The 23,104-nt window shown below is 42.1% G+C and overlaps 1 protein-coding gene across 5 annotated transcripts in view; it reads right to left on the bottom strand.

Annotated features, from left to right (window-relative positions):
- Window positions 1-23,104, bottom strand: part of SPIDR (scaffold protein involved in DNA repair) — a 2,139,604-nt gene that overhangs the window by 1,844,254 nt on the left and 272,246 nt on the right. For 2 of the 5 annotated variants that reach the window (XM_085605663.1, XM_085605666.1), the window contains one exon: window positions 19,436-19,600. The exons of 1 other annotated variant lie outside the window; for it this stretch is intronic. In XM_085605663.1, coding sequence (XP_085461789.1) covers window positions 19,436-19,600 — 165 coding nt within the window. Of the gene's footprint in view, window positions 1-19,435; window positions 19,604-23,104 lie in introns of all 5 variants that reach the window. 2 more of the 5 variants (XM_085605662.1, XM_085605665.1) reach the window with 1 other exon arrangement.

Consider the following 23,104-nt stretch of genomic DNA (forward strand, 5'->3'; position numbering starts at 1 on the left):
AAGAGTAAGGAGGTAGGGGAGGTGGAAGCAGGGAGCAGGTAGTCAAAGAGGCTGTAGTAGTAATCTCCCCTAAAAAGAAGGTCTGGAAGACCAGAGGGAAGCCGAGACGCTGTGGCCCAAAAGGGGAACGTGTGCCTGCCAAACCTACGCCGTTGTTGAGATCCTATTTTAGAATCATGGAACAGGTCGAAATTTCACAGGAAAAGGGGGACAAGTCTCAGAATGCCCTGCTTCCTTTGGAGAATCGATTTACTCCATTAGTAGGACTTACAAAGGGTGAAGAGATACAAACTGAAAGCGTAAGCTCAGAGACAACCCCTACTCTTAGTCCGGATTTGTGTTCTAGCCCTACCCCAATTAGCACTATTGAGTCATTCCAAGGAAGCACGAACTTGGGAGGGGCGGTGAACACCAATCAAAGCGACAGTAATGTATGTGGCAACGGAGGTCAAAATTTCATGCAAAAGATGTTCCTAAGTCTGTGACAAGATATTCTTACAAAATTTGAGATATCTGAGACTAACCAAAAGGGGATACGAGATAAATGTGAGATACTTGAGGAGAAGCTTGACGACTTCGTGCTGCGTACTGGAATATAGAAGAGGAGGTTAAAGCTCTGTCAGTAGTTGTAACAGGCAACTCTAACGATATTGAGTTACTCAGAAAACAGAACAGAACGCTGCAAGATGACCTAGAAAGGCTGGATACTCAATCCCGACGTAATAATCTGAGATTCCTCAAAATTCCGGAGGGGGCTGAGAAAGGAGATGTCAAGGCCTATATGTGGCCTGTTGAGGGAGGAAGTTTTGATGGATAGGCCAGAAATTGATTGGGAGAAGGAGATTCAGAGGGCTCATAGAGACCCCTTTAGGTTGAACCCAGATCGGAAGACCCCTAGGAAAATCTTGATTAACTTTTTGACTTTCGCTGTGAAAGAGTTAGTGCTGGAATGGCCTTGAAGGGGGGATCGTTGAGCCATGATGGGTTATCTTATCAAATCAGGTCTGACCTTGGTAAGAGGACAGCCCAGAGACATTGGGGACTGGGTTCCAGAATGAACGAGTTGAGAAGTAAGGGAGCCCAGGTCCAGTTAAAATTTCCAGCCATGTTAAAAATAATGTGGTGAAACAAAATGCACAACATAAGTAACCCAGAGGAAGTGGATATATTCATATCACAGATGGTATGATGAGATATAGGTTACAAGTTTGTGCTAAAAGGGTATGAGTCCTCAATTTAGTTAAGAAATGGGTATAGAGTGGCTGTTTTCTTTCTTTCTAATATCTTCATATTCTTAGGTCTCTCTTCTCTGGGTAAGATGGGGGAGATCGCAAAGGGTGGAATGCATCGCCCAAGGTATGGAGAGAGGGTTTACCGGGGGAGTGGGGAATTGGGGGCACTGGGTGTGTGGAGCAATGGGAGAAAAACAAAACAATTGTCCTCACTAGCCTTTTTCTTGAAGGGGTGGAGATAAGATCAGAAATGGCCATGAACCGGAATCAAGCTGTATTGTATAACAACTGGTTTTACAGTTTTTTGTATGGCTACATTAAAAGTAGTTAATTTTTTAACATGGAATGTTAATGGGTTGAGGTCCAGGAGGAAAGTGTCTCGGGTTTTGGAAACTCTCAAGAAAAGCGCAGCCCAAATCATATAATTACAGGAAACAAATCTAGAAATAATCGAATATAGGCAATGTTTCGATAAATGTAGATGGGTCCAAGCGGTAGTAAGCTCCGGTCAGAGGGGGAATACAAGAGTTGCCGTCATAATTAAGAGTGATACTGGAATAAGATTAGTTAAATATGAAATGGATTGTTCAGGCAGATGGTTAGTGGCAACTCTCGCAATTCAAAATAGGCCTCTGATTTGTGCAGTATATTATGGGCCAAACAATGATAACCCGGAGGCCCTAATTAAGTTGGAAACCTGTCTATTAGAAACGACTGCACCTATTGTGTTGGGAGGAGACTTCAATTTAGTTATGGACAAAGGGCTAGATAGGACTTCAAAAGTTAAGGACATCAACCCACCAAGATCATTTTCCAGATTGAAAAGCATGATGAAGGAGTTTAATTTAATTGATATTTGGCTCACCAAGATGAGGGAGGTCAGAGAGTTTACTTTTGATAGTAAAAAGTACAGACATCACTCCCGTATTGATTATTTTTTTATTGGATCAAGATTTATGTGGAGAAGTAATTGGGATAACGCATTTTCCCGCGATAGTGTTAGACCATTCTGCAGTTCTCCTGGCTTTGAAGTTGCAGCAAAAGGAGGGGCAGAGAAGATGGACATTAGACAGGACCATTTTATTGGATAGGGAGGTGGTTCGAGACTTAAGAGAAAAATCGAAGTTATATTTCCATGTAAACAAAGGCTCAGCGATAAACCAAATAGTTTGGGATGCCTATAAGGCCTATTTAAGGGGGTCTTAAGATCTATAATGGCAGGAAAAAGAAGGGTGGAGAAACGAGAGGATGAGTATAAAATTGAAGGGATCAAGGTAAAAGAAAGGGAACTTCAGAGGACCTCAATGGAAGATACAGATAGAGTGCAAGCCCTGAGTAAAGAGCTAGAGGGGCTACAGGCAGCCTTCCAAGGGCGGATTGATAAGAAAGTACTAGATAGATGGAAAACCAGTAAGCTTCAACATTTCGCCTATGGAGAGAAGTGTAGCTCCTTACTAGCCTGGAAGACCAAGGCGGATAGAGCTAGAAATACAATTCGAGAGCTAATTAGTAGGACCACAGTATTGCATACTAATGTTGACGTATGCGGAGAGGCTTGTAGTTTTATGAGGGATCTATATATAGAAGATATTCATCCAGATAAGGAGGTTATTGCTGAGTGGTTAGGTTTAACGACTCTCCCGCAGCTAACTAATGAACAACAGAAAGCCTTAGAAGGAGAGATCAAGAACGGAGAGATAAGAGCCCAGTGTAAAAAAATGGTAAAGGGGAAAGCTGCTGGGCCAGATAGTCTTCCTGTGGAGGTTTTCTTAGGTATTATAGATGTTCTGATTCCAGTCCTAAAAGTTGTGTTCAATGAAATATATATGAGTGGGGAATATGCTCCTAGGTCGTGGTCAGAGGCTATAGTTACTTTGATTTTAAAACCTAATAAAGACCCACGGAGAGTTTACTTTTACAGACCGATCTCCCTACTAAACACAGACTACAAGATTTTTTCTGGTATCATAGCAGTTTGGGTAGCCAAGGTAATAAAACAGGTTATTCACCCCAATCAAAGAGGTTTTATACCTGGAAGGCAACTCAACAAATTAACATTCCAGCTGATAGGGGTGGTAGATATAGCTGAGGCTCGGAATATTCCTCTTACCATAGTAGCGGTCGATGCAGCCAAAGCTTTTGACCGGGTACACTGTCAGCATCTATGGGAGTCCTCGCGTAGTTTCGGATTTCCACAGAATATGGTCACGGCGGTGCAAAATCTGTACTATGGCCGAGGGCCAGGGTGTTGGTCAATGGGGAGTTGTCCGACTGGTTCGAAATCTTTAGGGGGACAACGCAGGGTTGTCCTCTGTCCCCGCTCCTTTTTAATATCTATATAGAGCCATTGGCAAACTTGATAAGATCAGACACCACTATTCTCCCTTTTAGATCAAATGATTTTGAAGTTAAATTGGCACTATAGGCCGACGACATGATGTTGTACACAAGAAACCCGTTGGAAGCAATTCCTAACTTGATGAGGAAGGCAGAATTATTTGACCAGGTCTCTGGGTATAAAGTAAATATAGATAAAACTGAGATAATGGAGTGGAATCAAGACTCACAGAGTTATGGGGTAAAAACACAAATACGTTACCTAGGGATTTTAATCACACAGAAATTAGAAGACATCGTAAAAACTAACTGGAAGAAAACTAGTCAGGAAGTGATAGGACTAATGGTAAAATGGGCGAACCTTTCTCTAAATATTTATGGGAGGGTAAATTTAATAAAAATGATAATTCTTCCGAACATTACCTTCCTTTTTAACTCTATTCCATTAACCTTCAAGAAAGAAGACATAGCCAAACCACAGGGGAAAATAGGGAGTTTTATTTTGGTATCAAAAGGACCCAGGATATCCTGGAAGAAACTGAGGAGAAGATTAGAGGTGGGAGGATTGGCACTTCCAGACCTGTTTGAATATTGCTACGCATTTAATTTTAAAAACATGCGTATGTTGGCAAATAAGACAGATAAGTCATCTATCGGCTCACTCTTTGAGGCCATGCTGGAGGATATCCCGCAAGGTCAACGGCACTTTCTTTTAAAATTCGGAGACCCTACGTTTAAAAAAAAAAAAGTCCGATTGAAGGTCCAGAAGGCTGCACTGAATATGTGGATGTAGGTGAGGAAAACACTGAGAGATCTATACTTTTAGTCTTATGCTCCAATTTGGGATTCCCCAGGCACCCCGGAGTGTCTGAGAGATCAGCTTAGCCAGCCCCTGAAATCAAGGGGTATCTACTATTGGGCGGTTCTCATGGAGAGCGTAAATATGATGAGCTGGGAGGCTATGAATAATTTGTCTAAAGGACAGCTAACGAGGTTTAAATATTACCAACTGAGTTCCTGGTGGCCGATAAAAGACTGGGTGGAGGAAGAGGAGAAAAGATTCAGCCAGGTGTCGAGAACCGACCAGTGGAAAAAGAAAATGTAATTTTTGTACTGGGCTTTTTTGGAAGCGGATACAGAACTTGAAACTGAAATTATAAAACTATGGGGTCAGGAGTTTGGAGAGGGTGATGTGAAGCGAATGGGGTGTGATTCCTACGGTATCTTACGAACAGTTGTTAAACCTGCATCACTCAAACGCAATCACTTATTCACCACCTATAGAGTGTATTGGTCACCTTCGAAGCTGTCTAAAATTACCAGCAACTTATATAACTGCCCAAGATGTAAGTTGACTGCGGCAGATGATATGCATTCATTTATGCTTTGTCCAAAAATGTCATTATATTGGAACTCTGTTTGTGATTTTATAGGGGAAACAATTGGGTCACAGATCTCAGTAAGTCCTCGCCTAATCTTTTTTGGTTTAAATCCGGAAGAAGAAGTTCAGCTCTCAGTGAGTAACGCAAAGTTTCTGTTTTATGTGATTCTTTTGGCAAGATGCAAGATCTGTAGACTATGGAAGTCGGAAAGTCCACCATGTTTTTCTGAGTGCCTTAGAAATGTTATATATACTAGTGAGTCGGATATGGCATGCGATCCTACAAGTGAAAAGAAAATTTGGGCTCCGTTGGTAAGGTGGAGAGAAAAGACAACGTGAGTCCTATGATTAAGCCAATCTTGCTGTCGGCTACGGTTTCTCCTTTTGGCGGTATCAGTGTGTTAAGGAGATGGAAGTGAACACAGCAGTATACTTGTGGGTCACTACGTCTCTTTGCCTCATGGGTCATCGGACAAGCCCCCCTGGTAAGACCTAGTGGGATCAGAATACACCCAAACAAGAATGTTGCAGAATGAGGATTTTTTTTTTTTTTAACAAAAAAAAAACACAACAACAAAACACACAAAAAAAAGTGAATTAAATATATTCCTTCAGATAAGACGGTCTCTTAGATATATTGGAGGATTTCCTTACTCTAGTGCTGTCACCACTTACTCCTTTATCAGGAACATTTACAATATGTCTAGCATCACTATTACTCAGAAAAAGTTTTACTACACGACCCAGATTCCAGATAGGTTGATCTTCTGTTTTGACAGCATTTTCAAATAGTTTGATAACCCTCATTGGAGATAAATATTTTGAACCTGAACTACTGACACCACCACGAGGATTCGTAATTTTGACTAGGTCACCAACCTGAACATCTGTTTTACTAGTAGCTTTACGCGAGTCAAATAAAGTTTTTCTCCTATAGGCCAACTTGTGTTCTTTCATTTTTTTAAATTAATCTTTTTGACTAAGAGACAAATCATCATCATTTAAGTCATTCACCCAGGGGGGACATACCAAAGTATTAGCCTTCCTTCTTTTTAATAATTCAAACGGGGAAAAACCCATGCTTGGATGAGGAGTAATTCTATAGTTTTTCACTTTACCAAAAACCTCACGTTTCCACAAAGACAGTTAGAAATAGCAAGCTGGATGGTCTCTTTTAACACTCTATTACATCTTTCGACCATACCATTGGTCTCAGGATGATATGAGGCTGATTTCTTATGTCTAATGCCTCTTTCCTTTGAAAATTCCTCCATCTCACAGGAGACCAACTGCACACCATTGTCTGTCAAAATCGAATTAGGAAAGCCTTCTCTTTCAAAAACTCGATCAAGGAACATTATAACATCACAAGACTCAATTGAATTGGTAATGGCAACTTCTGGCCACCACGAAAACATGTCTAAAAGAACCAATACATATTTGTCAACACTTCCAAGGCGAATAGGACCCAAAATGTCTAAAGACACTTCTTTCCAGGGTTCTTTTGGAATGTCTCTTATTATCATGGGCTGCACTCTGCATTTGAAAGTTCTATCAGCATTGCAACACTCTCCACACTCACGTGCAACACGCTCTACCAGGATGTCCATTTCCGGCCATCAGTACGTAAGTCTCAATCTTCCTTTCGTCTTTGAGATGCCTGGATGACTCTCATGAGCTAAATAAATCAATCCTTCCCTCAACTAAAGAGGAGGAATAAGTCTAGTCCCCCTGTACACAATTCCACCCTGAAAAGATAATTCATCTTTAACTCTCCAAAATGGTTGTAAAGTTTCATCATTCTTATCCACATAGGACCAGACGTCTTTTATTTTCCTAGCTACAGTTTGAAGTACCATATCTTTTTTGACTTCTTCCAACCACTCATCTTCTCCAATGATTCCCTCTCTAATCTCACACACATCCAAATTCTCTTCTTCATCAGTGATGTAATCACCTTAAACAGTAGAACTGACCAAACGAGAACAACAATCTGCCAACCAATTCTTGGAACCTGGAACATACTCCACTATAAAGTGAAATTCTTGTAAGCCAATAACCCAATGCCTAATCCTTGCAGCGATTGCATCCAAGCCTTTTCTTTCAAAAATCTCCTTGAGAGGTTTGTGATCAGTTTTCACTGTAAACTTGTTACCCCATAGAAACTTTCTAAGTTTTTGTATATCCCAGGACACAGCTAAGGCTTCCTTTTCTAGAACTGAATAATTCAGTTCTGCTCCTCTAAGACCTCAAGAATTGAACAAAATAGTCCTTTCAACACCATTATGTCTTTGTAACAAGACAGCCCCAAGACCTTTCGAGCTGGCATCAGACATTACAATAGACTCATGTCCTGGTTCAAAACTTTGGAGACTGGAATCCATTCTAAGTAAAACCTTACCCATACAAAACTCTAATTCACACTCATCACTCCAATCAAATGAAATACCTCTTTTTAGAAGAGCTCTCAAATTTTTTGTCTTTTCTGCAAAACTTGGAATAAATTTGTTGTAATACTCCGTCATACCCAAACATTTTACAACTTCTTCTTTCGATGACAGACAGACAAGATTGTTTATGGTGTCAACCAAGTCCCTTTTAGGCTCAATACCATTTGAAGTTATCTTGTGACCAAGATAATCTATTTCCATTAAATTATATTTGCATTTACTGGATTTTAAAGTAATACCATTCTCTTTAAATCTCTGCAACACTTCACGTACCCTTTCATTGTGAATAAAGACATATTCACCATAAATAAGTATATCATCTTGATATATCTTAATACCTGAAATACCACCCAACATTTTTTCCATCACACGCTTGAAAACTGCAGCAGCAGATATCAATCCAAATGGCATGCGAACATATTTAAATGTACCAAATGGCGTGCTAAATGCCGTTAAATCTTGAAAATCATGTGAAGTCTAACTTGGTGGTATGCCAAGGAGAGATCCACCGTTGTGAAACACTAGAGCCCCTTTTAGCATGACCAACATTTTCCTAATGTTGGGGAGGGGGTACTGATCCACAATAACATTCTTATTTAGCTTGCGCAAATCCACACGAAGTCGAACTTCACCATTAGGCTTGTTCACCATGACCACTGGAGCCAACCATTGTGTGGCTTCAACCTCTTCTATGATGCCATTTTCTTTTTATTTTTCCAACTCAGCTTTCATCTTTTCCTTGACAATTAATGGCAAAATCCTAACCTTGCTAACCACAGGTTTGACACCTTCTTTTATTTTAATCTTGTGTATATATTTTTTTATACAACCAAGATGTTCATCAAACACATCAGGAAACTCCTCTACACAATTAGCATTGTTAGAAGCCACACTATTCACATGGAAGCTTTGTTTTAATTTGACTGAGGGACACTCATTGGGATCTAAGTATACACCTAAATCTTTTTGATGAATCCAACTAGTAAGAGAGTCAACCCCGAATTGAAACATACATTTTTCCTGCAGTAAACCTATCTTTGAACTGAATTGACCCATTAAAATAACCTACAAGTTTAATGGGCTGTCCTCTTTATCCTTTGGGAGAAATATCAGGTCTTAGTAACTTTATTCTGTGTGCTAGATTATTCTCAAAGAAAATCTTAGGAATTAAAGAAACATCTTGAATTTTCTTTTTCAAATTGAAAGTATTAGAACTGCGACAACAGTTTGAAATATGACCTTTCTTCCCACATTTCTTGCACCTGGATTTCCAACCCACACAACCTTTAAAACTGGCATAATGTCCAACATCACCACACCTGTAACGTTTTCCTGGTTTGTATTGAGAAGTATTAGTAAAATCTTTTTGCTGCGGACGTGAAGTATACCCATAATCTTTTTGAGTAGAACGTGAAGTGTAGGTATTTACATTCTTCTTGCATGCAGAAACAATTTGAGCTGTGTCTCCTTTTTGTAGCTTTACTGTGTTCAAAACTCTTTGCAAGAGTAACAACTCCTGAAAGAGATGGATCATCTTTCTGCTAGAAACTTTCTCTAGCTTTCTCTATGCAACAACCTAACATACATTGATCACAAAGTCTTTCTTCAGAAGTGACACTAAAAGAACATGTAGAGGCAAGTTTTCTTAAGGCAGAAACATATTCTTCAACAGATTCGCCTGATCTCTGCATACGCTTACCAAACTGATAGCATTCACAAACTCTTGCAATTTTTGGAAGAAAGTGTAAGTCTATTTTTTTAATGCATATTTCATAGTCATTTAAATCATTGCTCATTTCAGGAGATAAGTCAGGAAGATGTTGGAAAACTTCTTGGCCTTCTGAACCAAGACAATGAAGCAATAAGGCTGTTCTGCGTTCTGCACTTAACGAAGTCCCCCATACCCTTGCAAAATTGATGATTTTTTTTTCTCCATTTTTTCCAAGGGATAAGTGGCTCTCCAGGATTCATAAGAAAGAAAGGAGGAGGAGGTACATTTTGCATATTGAGGTAAATATGGAGATTGTTTTATAATAAAGAGAAGGTAAGTAACAATTGATGGCGTATTCAAAGAAATGGACAAAACTATAGAAAAGGCAAGCTGTGGTGTCAGCGTTGTAAAGATAGGCTGCTCACAATCACAAGCTGTGCGTATCAGGGTTGTAAAGATATGCTGTACGCAATCACAAGCTGTGCGTGTGAGCGTTGTATAGTTAGGCTGCACACAAATAATACATGTAAAATCACAAGCTGTGCATATAAATATTAAACATGCCAAAACTGAGTGCGCAAATATGAAAATAAGCTATGCAGGTCAGCGTTTATATAACACTCGGAAGTTGCATTTCAGTAGATAAGCTGTGCGTATCCAGCGTTGTACAGATAGGCTGCACGCAATCACAAGCTGTGCGTGTCAGTGAAAAGAAATACTAAGCATGGCAAACTTTGGTGCACAAATGAGAAGAAAATATGCTGTGCGCGTCAGCGTTTACATAAGGAGGTTGTTTTAAATCAAACGAAAACTCGAACAGCTGAGCGCAGATGACGGCAAATAAGCTGTGCGCATCAGCGTGTAAACAACACTCAGTGGTTGCTCAGTAGCAGAGCAACGCTGGTGTTCAATGAAGATCACATGGCAGAGCGGCTGCTAAGAAACGAAGCAATGCGTCATAGGAACGTTCAACTTAGGACGTCGCGAAGGAGAGACGCATCAGTAAACAAGAGAAGAATGCAGATTCCTCGCGCAGGACCTCGCGCTGCGCGTTGAGAGGAAAGGCCATACTGAGACAATAAATACTTCAGGCGCTGGAGGTCACGCTGAAAACTTCTCGTGCTAGAGCTCGCGCTGCGTGTTGAGAAAAAGGCCGTACTGAGACAATAAATACTTCACGCGCTGGAGATCACGCTGAACACTTCTCGTGCTAGAGCTCGCGCAGAACACCTCTCGCGCTGGAGCTCGTGCTGAAGAGAAGGTAGAGCTTGTGCTGAAGAGAAGGTAGAGCTTGTGCTGAAGAGAATGTATGGCCTTGTTCAAACGCATTGGGAAGATCACAAATATGCGTACTAGCATGTCTTTGCCCCAGATTAATGACACAAAAGAAAAAGAAAATTCTTGAAGCGGCAGAAGTAAAGAAAAACAAGGAGAAAGAGTCCAAAATCCCAGACCAACCACCAAAATTCCTGAATGAGGTGTCCAGAGATCTCAAATTCAGCCAGTATAGGATGAGATTGACTTATCTTGAGCGAAGATAGGAGTGGGAGGCAGGTGGATGTCTGTGTTAAGATGATCTTCATTTCTTCAGGAAATCGAGTTAGAGTGTTGATGTTCAATGAAGGGACCGCTCCTCTTCAGGTCGTCGCCAATGAAATGATGTAGGAGGCAGCAGGTTGATTGTAGAATAAGTTGCGTTATTAATTGTAAGTAGTAGTAACACTCCAGCCTCAGTAGCTGATCTGGCATCAGGCTCAGATCCAGGCTCCTAGTAACTGACCACTCTTCAAACCCTAACATTCTATTACTAAGGACAACCAGAATGCAGTACAAACATTCTAAAGATCTAACACTGATTTACAGCATACATCAGTGTTAGCCATAGGATACTACAACTCCCTTCTCCAATTGGAATGCCACAAGATAATTGGGGCCACAGAGATTGTATCAGACAGATATGGGACCTTCAATACTGTATGGGTGATAAAGTTAGAACAGTTCACGGTATCCTCTATCATTTGGAGGGCAGACACATTAATATGGCCCCATATGCCTGCCCCATAGGTTGTTACCGATACTGATTTGGCTGCATAAACCTTTCTCACCATATCAATAGGTTTCGCCTCAAGTTGTTTGATAAAGGAGTGGAGAGCAATGATACTTCTCTCCAGTGATAGCCCTCTAGTGGCATGCATATGGGACCTATATATTGATGGGGACTTCAATGTATGTCATCATGCTCTGTGTCCCGGGGTGACCAGATGGACTTGAATAAATGACTAGTTTATACGGCAAGAAAAACAAAAGAGGGAGCGAGGGAAAGTGATATGGGAGAGTTACCTCAATTCCCCCACAGAATTAACATAATACCAAAAGAGAGCGAGAAAGTCTAGATCATAGTACTTCGAGGGGCAGGCATCCTGTTTGTTTAGCAGACTTTCACCCAAACATTTCTTTGTGGCATTTATCGGTACCAGGTGGACTCAACCCTACTTTCTGGGTGGGGGGAGGGAGAGTGCACTTTGTTGTTCCCTGCAATTTCAGTCTAGGGACCATGATAAAGGAGTTTAAAAATGTCTAAGTTTGCTCGTCTTAGTAGTCAAATTTTATGAGAAGGAGCACCCTTGGCACCAATAAAATCAAAGGGGACATATATGGAAACCTTAATGGCTTTCACTTCCCCAGGTCAACTTGTTTCAGCTGGTTTTTGTATTACCTAACAGGTCATCCAGCTTTCATAAGGAACCATCCAGGTCCGCAACACTCGATAGTATATCCAACCCCAATTATTATAACTGAAGGTTATTATAGTTTGCGCATACCATGCATCCACTTATGCTACATACTGACACCAAATTTCTCGATATCGCCTTATTTTGGACATGGGACTTAAATGGATATGAATATCTGAAAAACAGGAAGATGATGGCTGTTTAGAGCCAATGCCAAGATCTTCCCTCCCTTTCTCTACCAAATTGGGCTATGTGCAGAGATGTTCAGGTCACTGGGGTTTACTTTTGTTCTTCTTCCTTTTTTATTGTCGTTTATCCTGGTCTGTTGGCTCTTTGCTCTGAACTGCAAGACAAACTGACGGCAATTTACTGATGGTTGATGATACTTGTTTCATTAACACTCAGTGGAAACTCTATGCATTTAACTCACAGTTCAATTAAGCTTTTTGTTTAATGTAAAGCGAAAATTCAACTTAAAAAAACAAAGCGCTGTAAACAATGAAATACATCCTCATATTTATGAAGTTCATCTGTCTGCTATGTCAAAAAAAACTAGAGAAAGGGGGATCAGGAGCTAGTTGATGGTCCAGAGCCCGTGCTTCAGGGGTTCAATATAAAATCCAAAACTGCGGGCCACTGTTCCTAGTGGGGAGTGTAAAGTGTCACTCACTCCCTTGAAAAGAGGAGAAGAGAAGAAAGAAATGGGTCTCCTAGGTCTAGGACTCAATAGAGACAGGGAAGAACAAGTCTTGTTCCTTGTTGCCCTCACACACCCCGAAGGATGTCATGCTTCATCATTGGGCAGTTGCTCCTCGTCGGGCCGGCGCTGTAATGCCCTATGGAGATCTTCTGCGATCTGCCGTTTGGTGCATGCGGGTGTGTGGGAAAGGGGAGAGTCCTACTGAATAGTGAATGAGTGCGTGCAGTCATCTAAAATTGACTGAGGGTTACCAGAAAAAAGTGTTTTAATGTGGTGGTACCCTTGCCAAGCTAAAAAACCCTTAGGTTGTGTGTTACCTCGTAAAGCAAAATGTGCTTGGGTAACTTAGACGGTCAACATGTTTCGCGCCTCCATGGTCCCGTGGGATCTGTGGCGCTTCGTTAGGACCAATGAAAGTTGTGTGATGTGAAGTGCACGTGAAAAAATAAATCAATGAATAAATCAAGAGGATCTATCACCCTCAGAGCGATCAGTGCAGGGCCAAACCAGTGAATCCTACAGGTGGGCTACAACTTAATAAATAGTTGAACATGCTGTCTGATCGTCAACCTAAATGTAGATGGAGAAGTACTCCATGGGCTAAGACCGTGGGATGCCCGCACCTTACATGGACAATGACTCGGGTGCCGGCTCATAACACACCTACCCCGACCTCACGTCTGCCCGCAAAACTGTTTTGCCCGTCTAAGTTACCCATCTAAATTATCCAGGCACATTACGCTTTACGAGGTAACACACAACCCAAGGGTTTTTTAGCTTGGCAAGGGTAAAACACTTTTTTCTGGTGACCCTCATTCAATTTTAGATCACTGCACGCACTCATTCACTATTCACTAGGACTCTCTCCTTCCCACACACCCGCATGCACCAAGCGGCAGTTCGCAGAAGATCTCCGACAAAGTGATCCTTCGGGGGACCCGTAGGGCATTGCAGCGCCGGCCCGACAAGGAGCAACTGCCCAATGATGAAGCATGACATCCTTCGGGGTGTGTGAGGGCAACAAGGAACAAGCCTTTTCTTCCCTGTCTCTATTGAGTCCTAGACCTAGGAGACCCATTTCTTTCTTCTCTTCTCCTCTTTTCAAGGAAGTGAGTGACACTTTACACTACCCCCTAGGAACAGTGCCCCGCAGTTTTTGATTGTATAGTGAATCTGTCTGCTACAAGCAGATTCTACTTTGCAAGGTCAAAGGTGAAAGGAGTGTTGCCATAAGCTCTACATCTGGGAGGAAGCAGACAGAGATGTCCCTTATCACCACTGGCCAGAGTGATTTGGATGGAGTAGGGACTGGGAAGACAATGTCATCGTATGCATGCATGTGTATTATCTGTATTATGCTAAATGCTGTCAATCCATGGCATATCTCCCATGGCTTTGGTACATATTTAGGCAGTGTGTCCGACATTCTCACTTCAAGATCAACTGGGAAAAATCAGACATGTGTCTGACGGGTGACTGGTAGGCATGTCCCCAGACTGCCTTCCCTTCTGGCATGCAAGGAGGCTGTTTCAGTACCTGAGAGTGATGTCTACTAAAGCAATAATAGAGCAGAGGCCTTCTGGGTGCATAATTTGAGCAGGCTGTTACTAAGGATTAGACTGGAGGGGCCTCCACTAGTAGCTTTTGGGCAGAGGGGCCTAGTTCCAATGAAGTTGTGCCAAGGTTTCTTTTTGTGATGCAAAAAGCCCCTTTTGGGATTCCAAATGAATTCAGCACAGCACATGGAATCCTCTAGCTCCTGTTGTGGGATGGAGATTTACTGCAAATCTTGCAGGAAACTCTATGCAAAAGTGTGTACAATGGAGGGATTGCACTTGCACACCATTATTACCGAGCATTAAAGTCAGTCAGATAAATGGTTCCACAGGAAGAGACATCTCTGAGGTTAAACAAGATGGCGATGTGAAAAACACACCTACATTGCTTGTATTGGGGTGGAGGGCTTCCAGACCGTGACAGAACTGATAGCATCGGGGTAGAGCTGTCTCTACAGCAATGGTAGGATGCTTGAGATCCCCCCATGGGTGGGGGAAAAAACTGCCTTTCTCGTCTGGATGTTTTTTGAAGTTAGGTTTGATAGGCAGATCTCAATTGCAGGAAGTGACGAGTCTCAAGGAAAGAAAATCTATTAAATAGGTCCAAATAAATAGGACTTACATAAATTGGCATATTTAAAAATGTGCAAGTCCAACACATGCTTTAGAGTCATGTGGTAGCGAGGATGTTACTGGCGGAATTCCCACCTTTAAAGGCCAGAGTATTGACTGACGCACTCATCTGGCCATGATCTTTAGCAACCTTCAATGATTCTGAGCGGGAAGAAGCTGTACTATATACTGTAGGACAGCTTCTCCTTATCTATACAATAAATGTGGCAATAAAAGTCAGCTTTAGGAAGGTACAAAGCTATGTGTGATAATGATACATTGCAAGTGAGGGGCCCCATGAGCTAATGGGTAATGGCGGTGGAACTCACCAACTGTAAAATTGTGGTTGAATAATAATTACTCTGACATAAACGTTCCTTCTAGTCTAAATGGTATCCTATATATGATTGTACTCATCAATAAGTATGTAATAAGTTTGTTTTGTGGCTGGTTTGCTCATAAAGCGCGGGGGTGGAGTAAAGACAAAACAAATCGAATAAAAAAGTATTTTAAAAAAAAGAACTGGTAAGAACATGACATTACCATTAATGGGAGACAACAACTCCAGCCATCAGCAGAACAAAGTGTGCACTCTATGAGAAACTTGGATGATGAGACTATGCTTCAGTGGGATGTTTGGACGTACATACAGGATAACCTGTTTAGCAGTGATGGCATGAAATAGAGTCAACACGCTGCCCGCTGTCCCCCTGGCTGTTTACCTTAGCTGTTGAGCCGCTTGCCATGGCTATCAGAGCGAGCGGTTGTGGAGTGGGCTGCTCTGCTGGGAGACGGAATTCACATGATCTCACTCTATGCTGACAACCTGGCTCCTGTACATTTGAGATATGCAGGTGATGCCCGACACACTGGCCCGGACTTTCAAAGATATTGCTGCCCTTTCTGGCCTGAAGGTTAACTGGGCGAAGTACTGCTAGTTCCCGTTTACCCTTTCATATCCCAATCCCACCTTTGTCCTTATGGTGTTCCATTGGTGTGGCAGCCCTCTGTTTTCCGGTAGTTTGGAATTAGGATGTACCATCAGCCAACATACCTGTTGGAGGGCAATCTGGTGAGGGCAATAACTGCTATCAAATCCCAGATGTCGTTTTGGCGTACACTTCCACTGTTTCTTATGGGTCGCATAGTCCTGCTTAAAATGGTGGTCCTACAATGACTACTCTATTTTTTCACTAACCTGCTATCATATATCCCATCTCCCTTCTTTTGAGGGTACCATGAGGGAATTTATTCGGAGAGGGTCCCGCTGCAGGGTAGCGCTTTCTAAAATGTACTTACTCACTGACTGAGGCGGGTTTGCTGTACCAAACATGGAGCAGTACTACCTCGCCTCACACCTCCAATGGGTGGCCAAATGTGCGGCGGGGTTGCAACTTTAAGATAATGCTGTGCTATTGCTGGCCTGGTCCATTTCGTCGATCCTCTGACTACTTCACTCCTGCATGTGTGAGAAGCCGACAGAATCATTGTTACTGGAGGTTGCATGTAAATGTTTCTACCGGTCTATACCTGACACGATCCACTATCCCATACGCACCTGCGCTACCCCTACTGGGCACGCCTAGGGGTGATGGCACCACCTCGCACGCAGAAATTTCTGTTTGGCTAGAGGCGGGCCTACACACCTTAGGGTACCTTTACCGAGACAGCGCCTTTGGACCTTATGACACATCAGTAGAAGAAGACTGACTACCACCGGGCCAGCTCCTTTTACACAGTTCACTGCTAGCAGCGTTGATAACTACATGGGGAGACATATCAAGGGAACCCTCAACACCCCTCATAGTTCAATACCTGCACGTCATGGGGATGGGGAGGCACCTCACAAAATGGTATGCAGACTCCCTGCATCACCACACGGCGATACCTCTCACGTCCTTGAGGCGCACTGGGACACTGACCTGAACCACCCGTGTACGCATAGAGAGTATGTTACCATATTGGAAAGACCGGTTTGCATCCCCAGGAATGCTCGCTTTCACCTCATGCAATATTCCGTAGCTCAGACAGCTTCTCTAACCCCAGCAAAAATAAATAGATATGTCAACAGCGATGATGCCCATTGTTCGAAATGTCATCTACTGGACGCCGATCTTCTTCACATATTGTGGGCCCGCCCATCCCTCGCCTAATTATCGGCATGTATCGGACGAACAGTAACACATACCTGGGAGACATGCATCCTAGGCCTATTCCGCCATAATAAAGGGCATAGGGTCACTTCTTGCTTTATTGATTTAGGGCCACTGACGGCCAAGTGTTTAATTACCAGGCAATGGCAATTGCCTAAACCTCCCCCTACATTAGCCTGGAAGCGATTGCTTTTGGTATGAGCGCAAGCTGAAAGCAACGCGCTGCATAAGGAAGACACCCTTGGACTGCGCCAGATCCCAATTGCTGCCACCTGGGACACCATACTACATATGTTCCATAATGAACAACACCCTAAGTCTGACCCCTCAACTACCACAGACGAGGCATAAACGCCAGACATAGTGCCTCAAACTGACGCGTTGCAAACACATGCAAGGAATGATGGTGTCATGCTGGCCCCTCACCCATCCAGGTCCTACTGGGTTAACCTAAGGATAATGTGCATGCTGCTACATCCTTTCTGAGAGCTGGGAGGGGGTGTGGTGGGGTGGGTCGGAAAGACCCGAGGTGGGCAGAGTTATTCCCCCAGTATTTTGTCCTCCGCCTTCACCCTTCAACCTTTCTGATGATGATAACTACTGCCGATAATCTCACTGCCAGTCTTCACCCATGGTTACCGCGCATTCTGTAGGCTCCACATCAGAAACCATCCAAGCATCAAATAATGGCTTCTACACCTGGTGAATCCTATACTTCTGAGCATCACAAGTGCTTCTATGCACTTTCATTACGGCACTTGTCACATGTGGGTGATACTGGACGTACTTTGCATCATTTTGCTAACTAACATATGTTCTTTCTCATGCAATCATGATGTATGCTTGGCGAATATTAATACTGAAATGTCAACCTTGTAGTATGTTTCTGTACTTTTTTGAAAAACAATAAACAGGTTCAAACACAATTAAATAGACTTAACACAGTGACCTTTGGTTCTCAGTGGAGTCACCTTATGGGAAAAATACTCACTGCACAACAGAAGCACTATTTTGTTTTAATTCTGTCCACATTACACATCAAGGAATTAAACTATATGCAAGGGAAGTGTTGTCACAGTTTCCAGAAAACCTCTTAGTCTTACACTCCCATATCATACAGAAAACCGTAGCTGTAGTATGCCTATGGAAAGGTTCCACACAAGTGAGTGAGATAAAAGAAATGTGGGTTTAGTCTTGGTTGTACGGCGTCCCTCTTTCTTCAGGTCATCTTCTGGAATAGAATGGATTAGCAGTGATCCTCATCAGTCCCCCCTTTTACAGCAGATCATTACTGATGAGTTCTTCAAAAGAAACGGAAGCGAAGAAGGAAGGAAGACCAAAAATGACAGAAAGAGGCAGAACTGACATGTAATCACTCTGTATAGCTGTTCAGTTGCTGTTGGTGGCAGGTGGTACTCTACTCAGTCCATTTCCCTAGAGGGGCCAGAATTATTTTATGTAAGGGGAAGGAGGTTTTAATTGATAGGATTTTTACCCTGACACAGAACACTTTATTTTGTTTTTAACGCTAAGATTACACTTTCATAATAAATTGACAGCTTGCAGGGTTCTATATTAAATGTTCCACATAGAAGTCAGAAAAAATTAATACCACAGTTTTCCTGGTCGAAAAACTAACCACCTCAGGTGGCTAACATCTCAAACGAAAGCATGACAAGCTAGCCTTAAAAAACAAGAAAAAGCAAAAGGAAGCAGCTAAGACACAAGTTTTCTTGATGTCTATGCCCCGGATTTGGAACAACATACCCTGCATAATACATCTACCCCACCTCTCCTGCTTAAGACTCATCTACTCAAGGAGTAAATAATGAGATCCTGATAAAAGGTTATCCTCACTTCCTGCACATCATTGTGTATACACAGTGTACACAATGTCACATTGTTCCTTACCCTCTTGGCCTTGCCACTGGCCCGGAATCCGCTCCATTGCTTCCTACCTAGGTTTGCGGTATAGAAGTCCCACTTCAAACATACATACAAACACACAAATGTAATGTATGCAAATACACAATAGGGAAAATAAATGTATTTATGATGCTTGGACTGCTTTGCCTTGTTCGTTTACTATAATTAATATAACTTGTACTTTGACTTTATAGAAATGACTTTGCATGAGAATTATCAGGACATTTCTTAATTTTATTTTTAATAACACATGTAAACATGTTGCATGGGAAATAGAACTACACATGCTATCCATGTAGTCCTCCCCCAAACATACAAATAATGGATCTCCAGCCAAAGAAGCCAGGGATTAAGCTGCGGTTGTAGGTTATGCCTTCTTAGTGATTTGTAGCATCCTAAAGCCAGTTAAAAATGCTCAGGAGAGACAGAAGAGGGCTTAAGTGAACAGGTAACATTGAAAGAGGGAGTAGGCGTGAGGGAAAGAGGAGGCAGGATAGGCAAAAGGAAAGAGATATATGCATTGGGCAATTCTACAGAAGTAGAACAGTTATATGTGCATATCCAGCTTATGGTATATGAAGAACACATCACATTATTACCTACTTAAACACATGTTATCACTTGGACAGCCATAAGCCCGCTCACCTTCACTGCTCTTCTCCTCAACGAGAGGGCAAGGTTTGTTGAGAGACTGTGCTATGTTTGGGGGATGTCGTTCAGAAGTCTCTAACCCCAAAGCCAAGACATCATTCTCTTGACAAGACAGATCACTGTCGCTGGAGATACACACAATCTCGTCAGGAGGAGTGCCTGCTTAAAAACACAAATGAAACTAATAATTAAAATATACCAAATACCAAAATATCCCTCTTTGCTAACGCAGACAGGATACTCTCTGCCACAGCAAGACAGGAGTTGACATATTTCAGATTTAGAAAAGTCATTCAATATGCCACTCAAAAAGGTAAAGATCTGCGTGAGAGGTTTCCAAACTTTAGAAATAGGATAGTACACGCAACCACTGCTAGACATCTACTCGAAAAATAATAATAGCATTAAAAAAATAACTTTTTCTAAGGAAGAGGACCACCCTCAAGGTATTAGGCACTTTATAAACGTAGTTCAGAGAGGGTATGTCATCCACAAAGACAGATAAACACATCTTCCAAAACAAGCATTGGCATAGCCAACAGTTCTCGCCATTGGGGCCTTATAAGTGTTTAGAGAGAGCTATTGGCTTTGTTAATGTTTTTAATATGTGTTGCAGAGCATTGTTAATGTTGAGAAGCATGTTTAAAAGTTATAAGTTATATAATTAAAAAAGTGTTATAACCATTTGTCACTTTATTTATAACTTAGAAAACATTATATACAACTGAAGTATGCTAATAAAAACCAGAATTAACCCCTTTGGTGCTTGCGTCGGCCAATGGCCGATGCAAGCACTACCTCCCTAGTGCGGCGCACATCCATTGGCCGTCACCAGGGAGGCCCCTATTTAAATCTCCGGTGCAAAGCACCAGAGTTTTTTTTTTTTATTTTCCCCGGGGCAAGACACAGAAGGCTTTTTGCGTCTACCCCCACCCCCCCTTCCACCCATCTGTGACATCAGCGCACCGCGAGGTGCTCTGACGTCATTGTTTTCCCCACCGGAGCCGAGGACAGCCACAGGTAAGGATGCGCTCGACTCCGATGGGGAAATTAGGCCGAAAACAGCCTCCACAGCTTTCAGGAAGGCCTCGTTTGAAATGGGAGAGTCTCCCCTTTCAAACGAGGCCTTCCTGAAAGGGTTTCCTGGTCGTGGATCGCACATTTTTTTTTTCTAGCCAAGTGCTTTCCGTGGGGGCCACAATCGGCCCCCAGGGAAGCCATGGTTATAAAAAAAATATTAGAGAAAGAGAGATATCTCTCTCTCTCTATATATATATATATATATATATATTTTTTTTTTTACACAAAGCAATGCTAGTGGGGATCTAACTAGCCCAGTCACTGTTATTACGGAAGAAATAAAAATCCAGCAACTTTATATTCAATTGGAGAAATTATATAAAAAAGAACTCTCCAAATGGTGGGAAGCAGAATCCCTACAAAGATACATAGATGTAGCCCGAGTGCCTCGAGGGCTGCGCATTTTTACCATTCCTACTTATGAGGACCCTGATCCGGAGATGTTGGAGGAATGGTCCAACAATTCTGCTGCCTGTTCCACAACTATGATGCGCATTTTAATCAAGTTTGCACTAAAAGATCGAAGCAAATTATTGGCAGAGATTGACCAGTTATCTGCCCAACTTGAAAAATTGGTGGCCAAAGATGTATTGGAGACTTTTATGAAATCTCTACTGCAACGAATGGACAAATTAGAGGAAGAGATTACGGCCAAAAAACAACGTAAGTTCTTAAGAGACTTTAAGGACTATCAGTCAGGCCGGACCCTTACTTTCCATAAAAAATACGATCATTTATTTGATACAAATGGAATTGTGTCCATACCACCACCAACAGCATCTGTTAATATGGATATTTATGAGAGCGATGTCTCAGATGGCAGCTTATCGGATATACCCATGTCAGTGGCTACCAGTCTGGCTAGTCAAGATCTTCCAAAGAAGTCGAATAATTTTTTAGCCCAGTTCCAAATGCTAAACCAGGGACGGACAGAGCAATATCAAGACCAAACTGGTCAGCGAGGCCGAGGGCGAGGCGGCAGAGGAAAAATCAGAGGAACAAACAGGCCAAACAGAGGAGCAAGAAAAGAAGTAGGAAGCCCAATGGGAATGATGACAAGGGGCAAAAAAGTTCAACAATGACTGTCATCAATCTCTCCAAACGATCTCTATCTGAATATGAGAGAGACCTCCTTGGCCTAGGTTTGTCCTTTTGCCCTACTTCCAATTTCAATTTTGTTCAAACACGAATTGACTTGTTTTACTTCTCACGCAAATTAAAATTGAAGAAATGGTTTGAAACCAAACACAACAAAACAGATATAACACCCATGATTGTGCCTTTGAGTACCCTCAATGTTGATGACATTGAGGTCCTACATGCAATATCTACCATGTCTAATTTGGAAAATTGTGATGTTGATGAATGTTTGAATTTGGATGATTTTTCGATTGACACTAGCATTAACCCAGGCAGTCATTTTAAACCCAAATCTGTGTTTTTGCCGAATATTGAATGTGATGCCATAGAAGTATTCGAGAGGGGTGTTTTAAATGACCTAAAGAAAATGAGGCATGGTAAAATCCCAGTGTCTGAGAAGAACCTTAATTGGTGTCAAATTCAGGCATTGGAAAACTTAAAGGCAGACAATACAATTGTTATCCGACAATCGGATAAGGGTGGTAATGTGGTGATCCAGGACAAATCAGCCTATTTGCGTGAAGGATTCAGGCAACTGAGTGACCAGACATGTTATGCGATTTCTGACAGGAGGGCTATAACATTATCTAATGTGAAATATGGAGAACTCCTAGTAGATTGGAGAGAGAAGGGGTTATTAGAGTGGGAGGAATTCAACTATTTGAGATGCCCTTACCCCCGGATACCTGTGTTATATTTACTCCCTAAATTGCACTAGGACCCGGTGAATCCGCCTGGCAGACCCATAGTTTCATCCATTGGGTCTCTATTGGAGAATACTTCCCGCTATATTGACCATTATTTAAGACCCTACGTAATTGCGTTACCAGCTTATTTACGGGATACTACCCACTTTTTAACAATCATTGATGGGATTCACTGGGAACCAGACTACACTTTGGTTACCCTGGATGTTGGCAGCCTGTATACCAGCATACAACATCAACTGGGTTTGAGGGCGGTGCAACATTTTCTCAAGACTCGTTCCATTTCTCTCCTGTGTCACTCAGAGATGATCATGGCTATGATCGAATATTGTCTGACGAACAATTTTTTTCTATTTGATGATGTCGTCTATCGGCAGTCACAGGGCACAGCGATGGGCACCTGCTTCGCCCCCAGCTATGCCAATCTTGTCATGGGCTGGTGGGAGGAGCAGGTGGCCTCACAGCTGGACGAATTTTCCAACTGTGTCTTGTGGCTCCGATATATTGACGACATCTTTTTAATTTGGAAAGGTGATTTGGACTCTGCCAGTGCTTTTGTTAACAAACTAAATGACAACCCATACAATTTGGTCTTCACTGAGCATGTCAGTAGGACCTCTGTTGAGTTCCTCGACGTTACTGTGGAGATCAAAGAGCAATCCATGCATACATACCTTTACCGGAAAAAGACCGCCGGTAATAGTATTTTGAGTGCATCCAGCTCTCATCCTCGCAA

This window comes from Triturus cristatus, chromosome 5_1 (assembly GCF_964204655.1).
Source record: "Triturus cristatus chromosome 5_1, aTriCri1.1, whole genome shotgun sequence".
Lineage (NCBI taxonomy): Eukaryota > Metazoa > Chordata > Amphibia > Caudata > Salamandridae > Triturus > Triturus cristatus.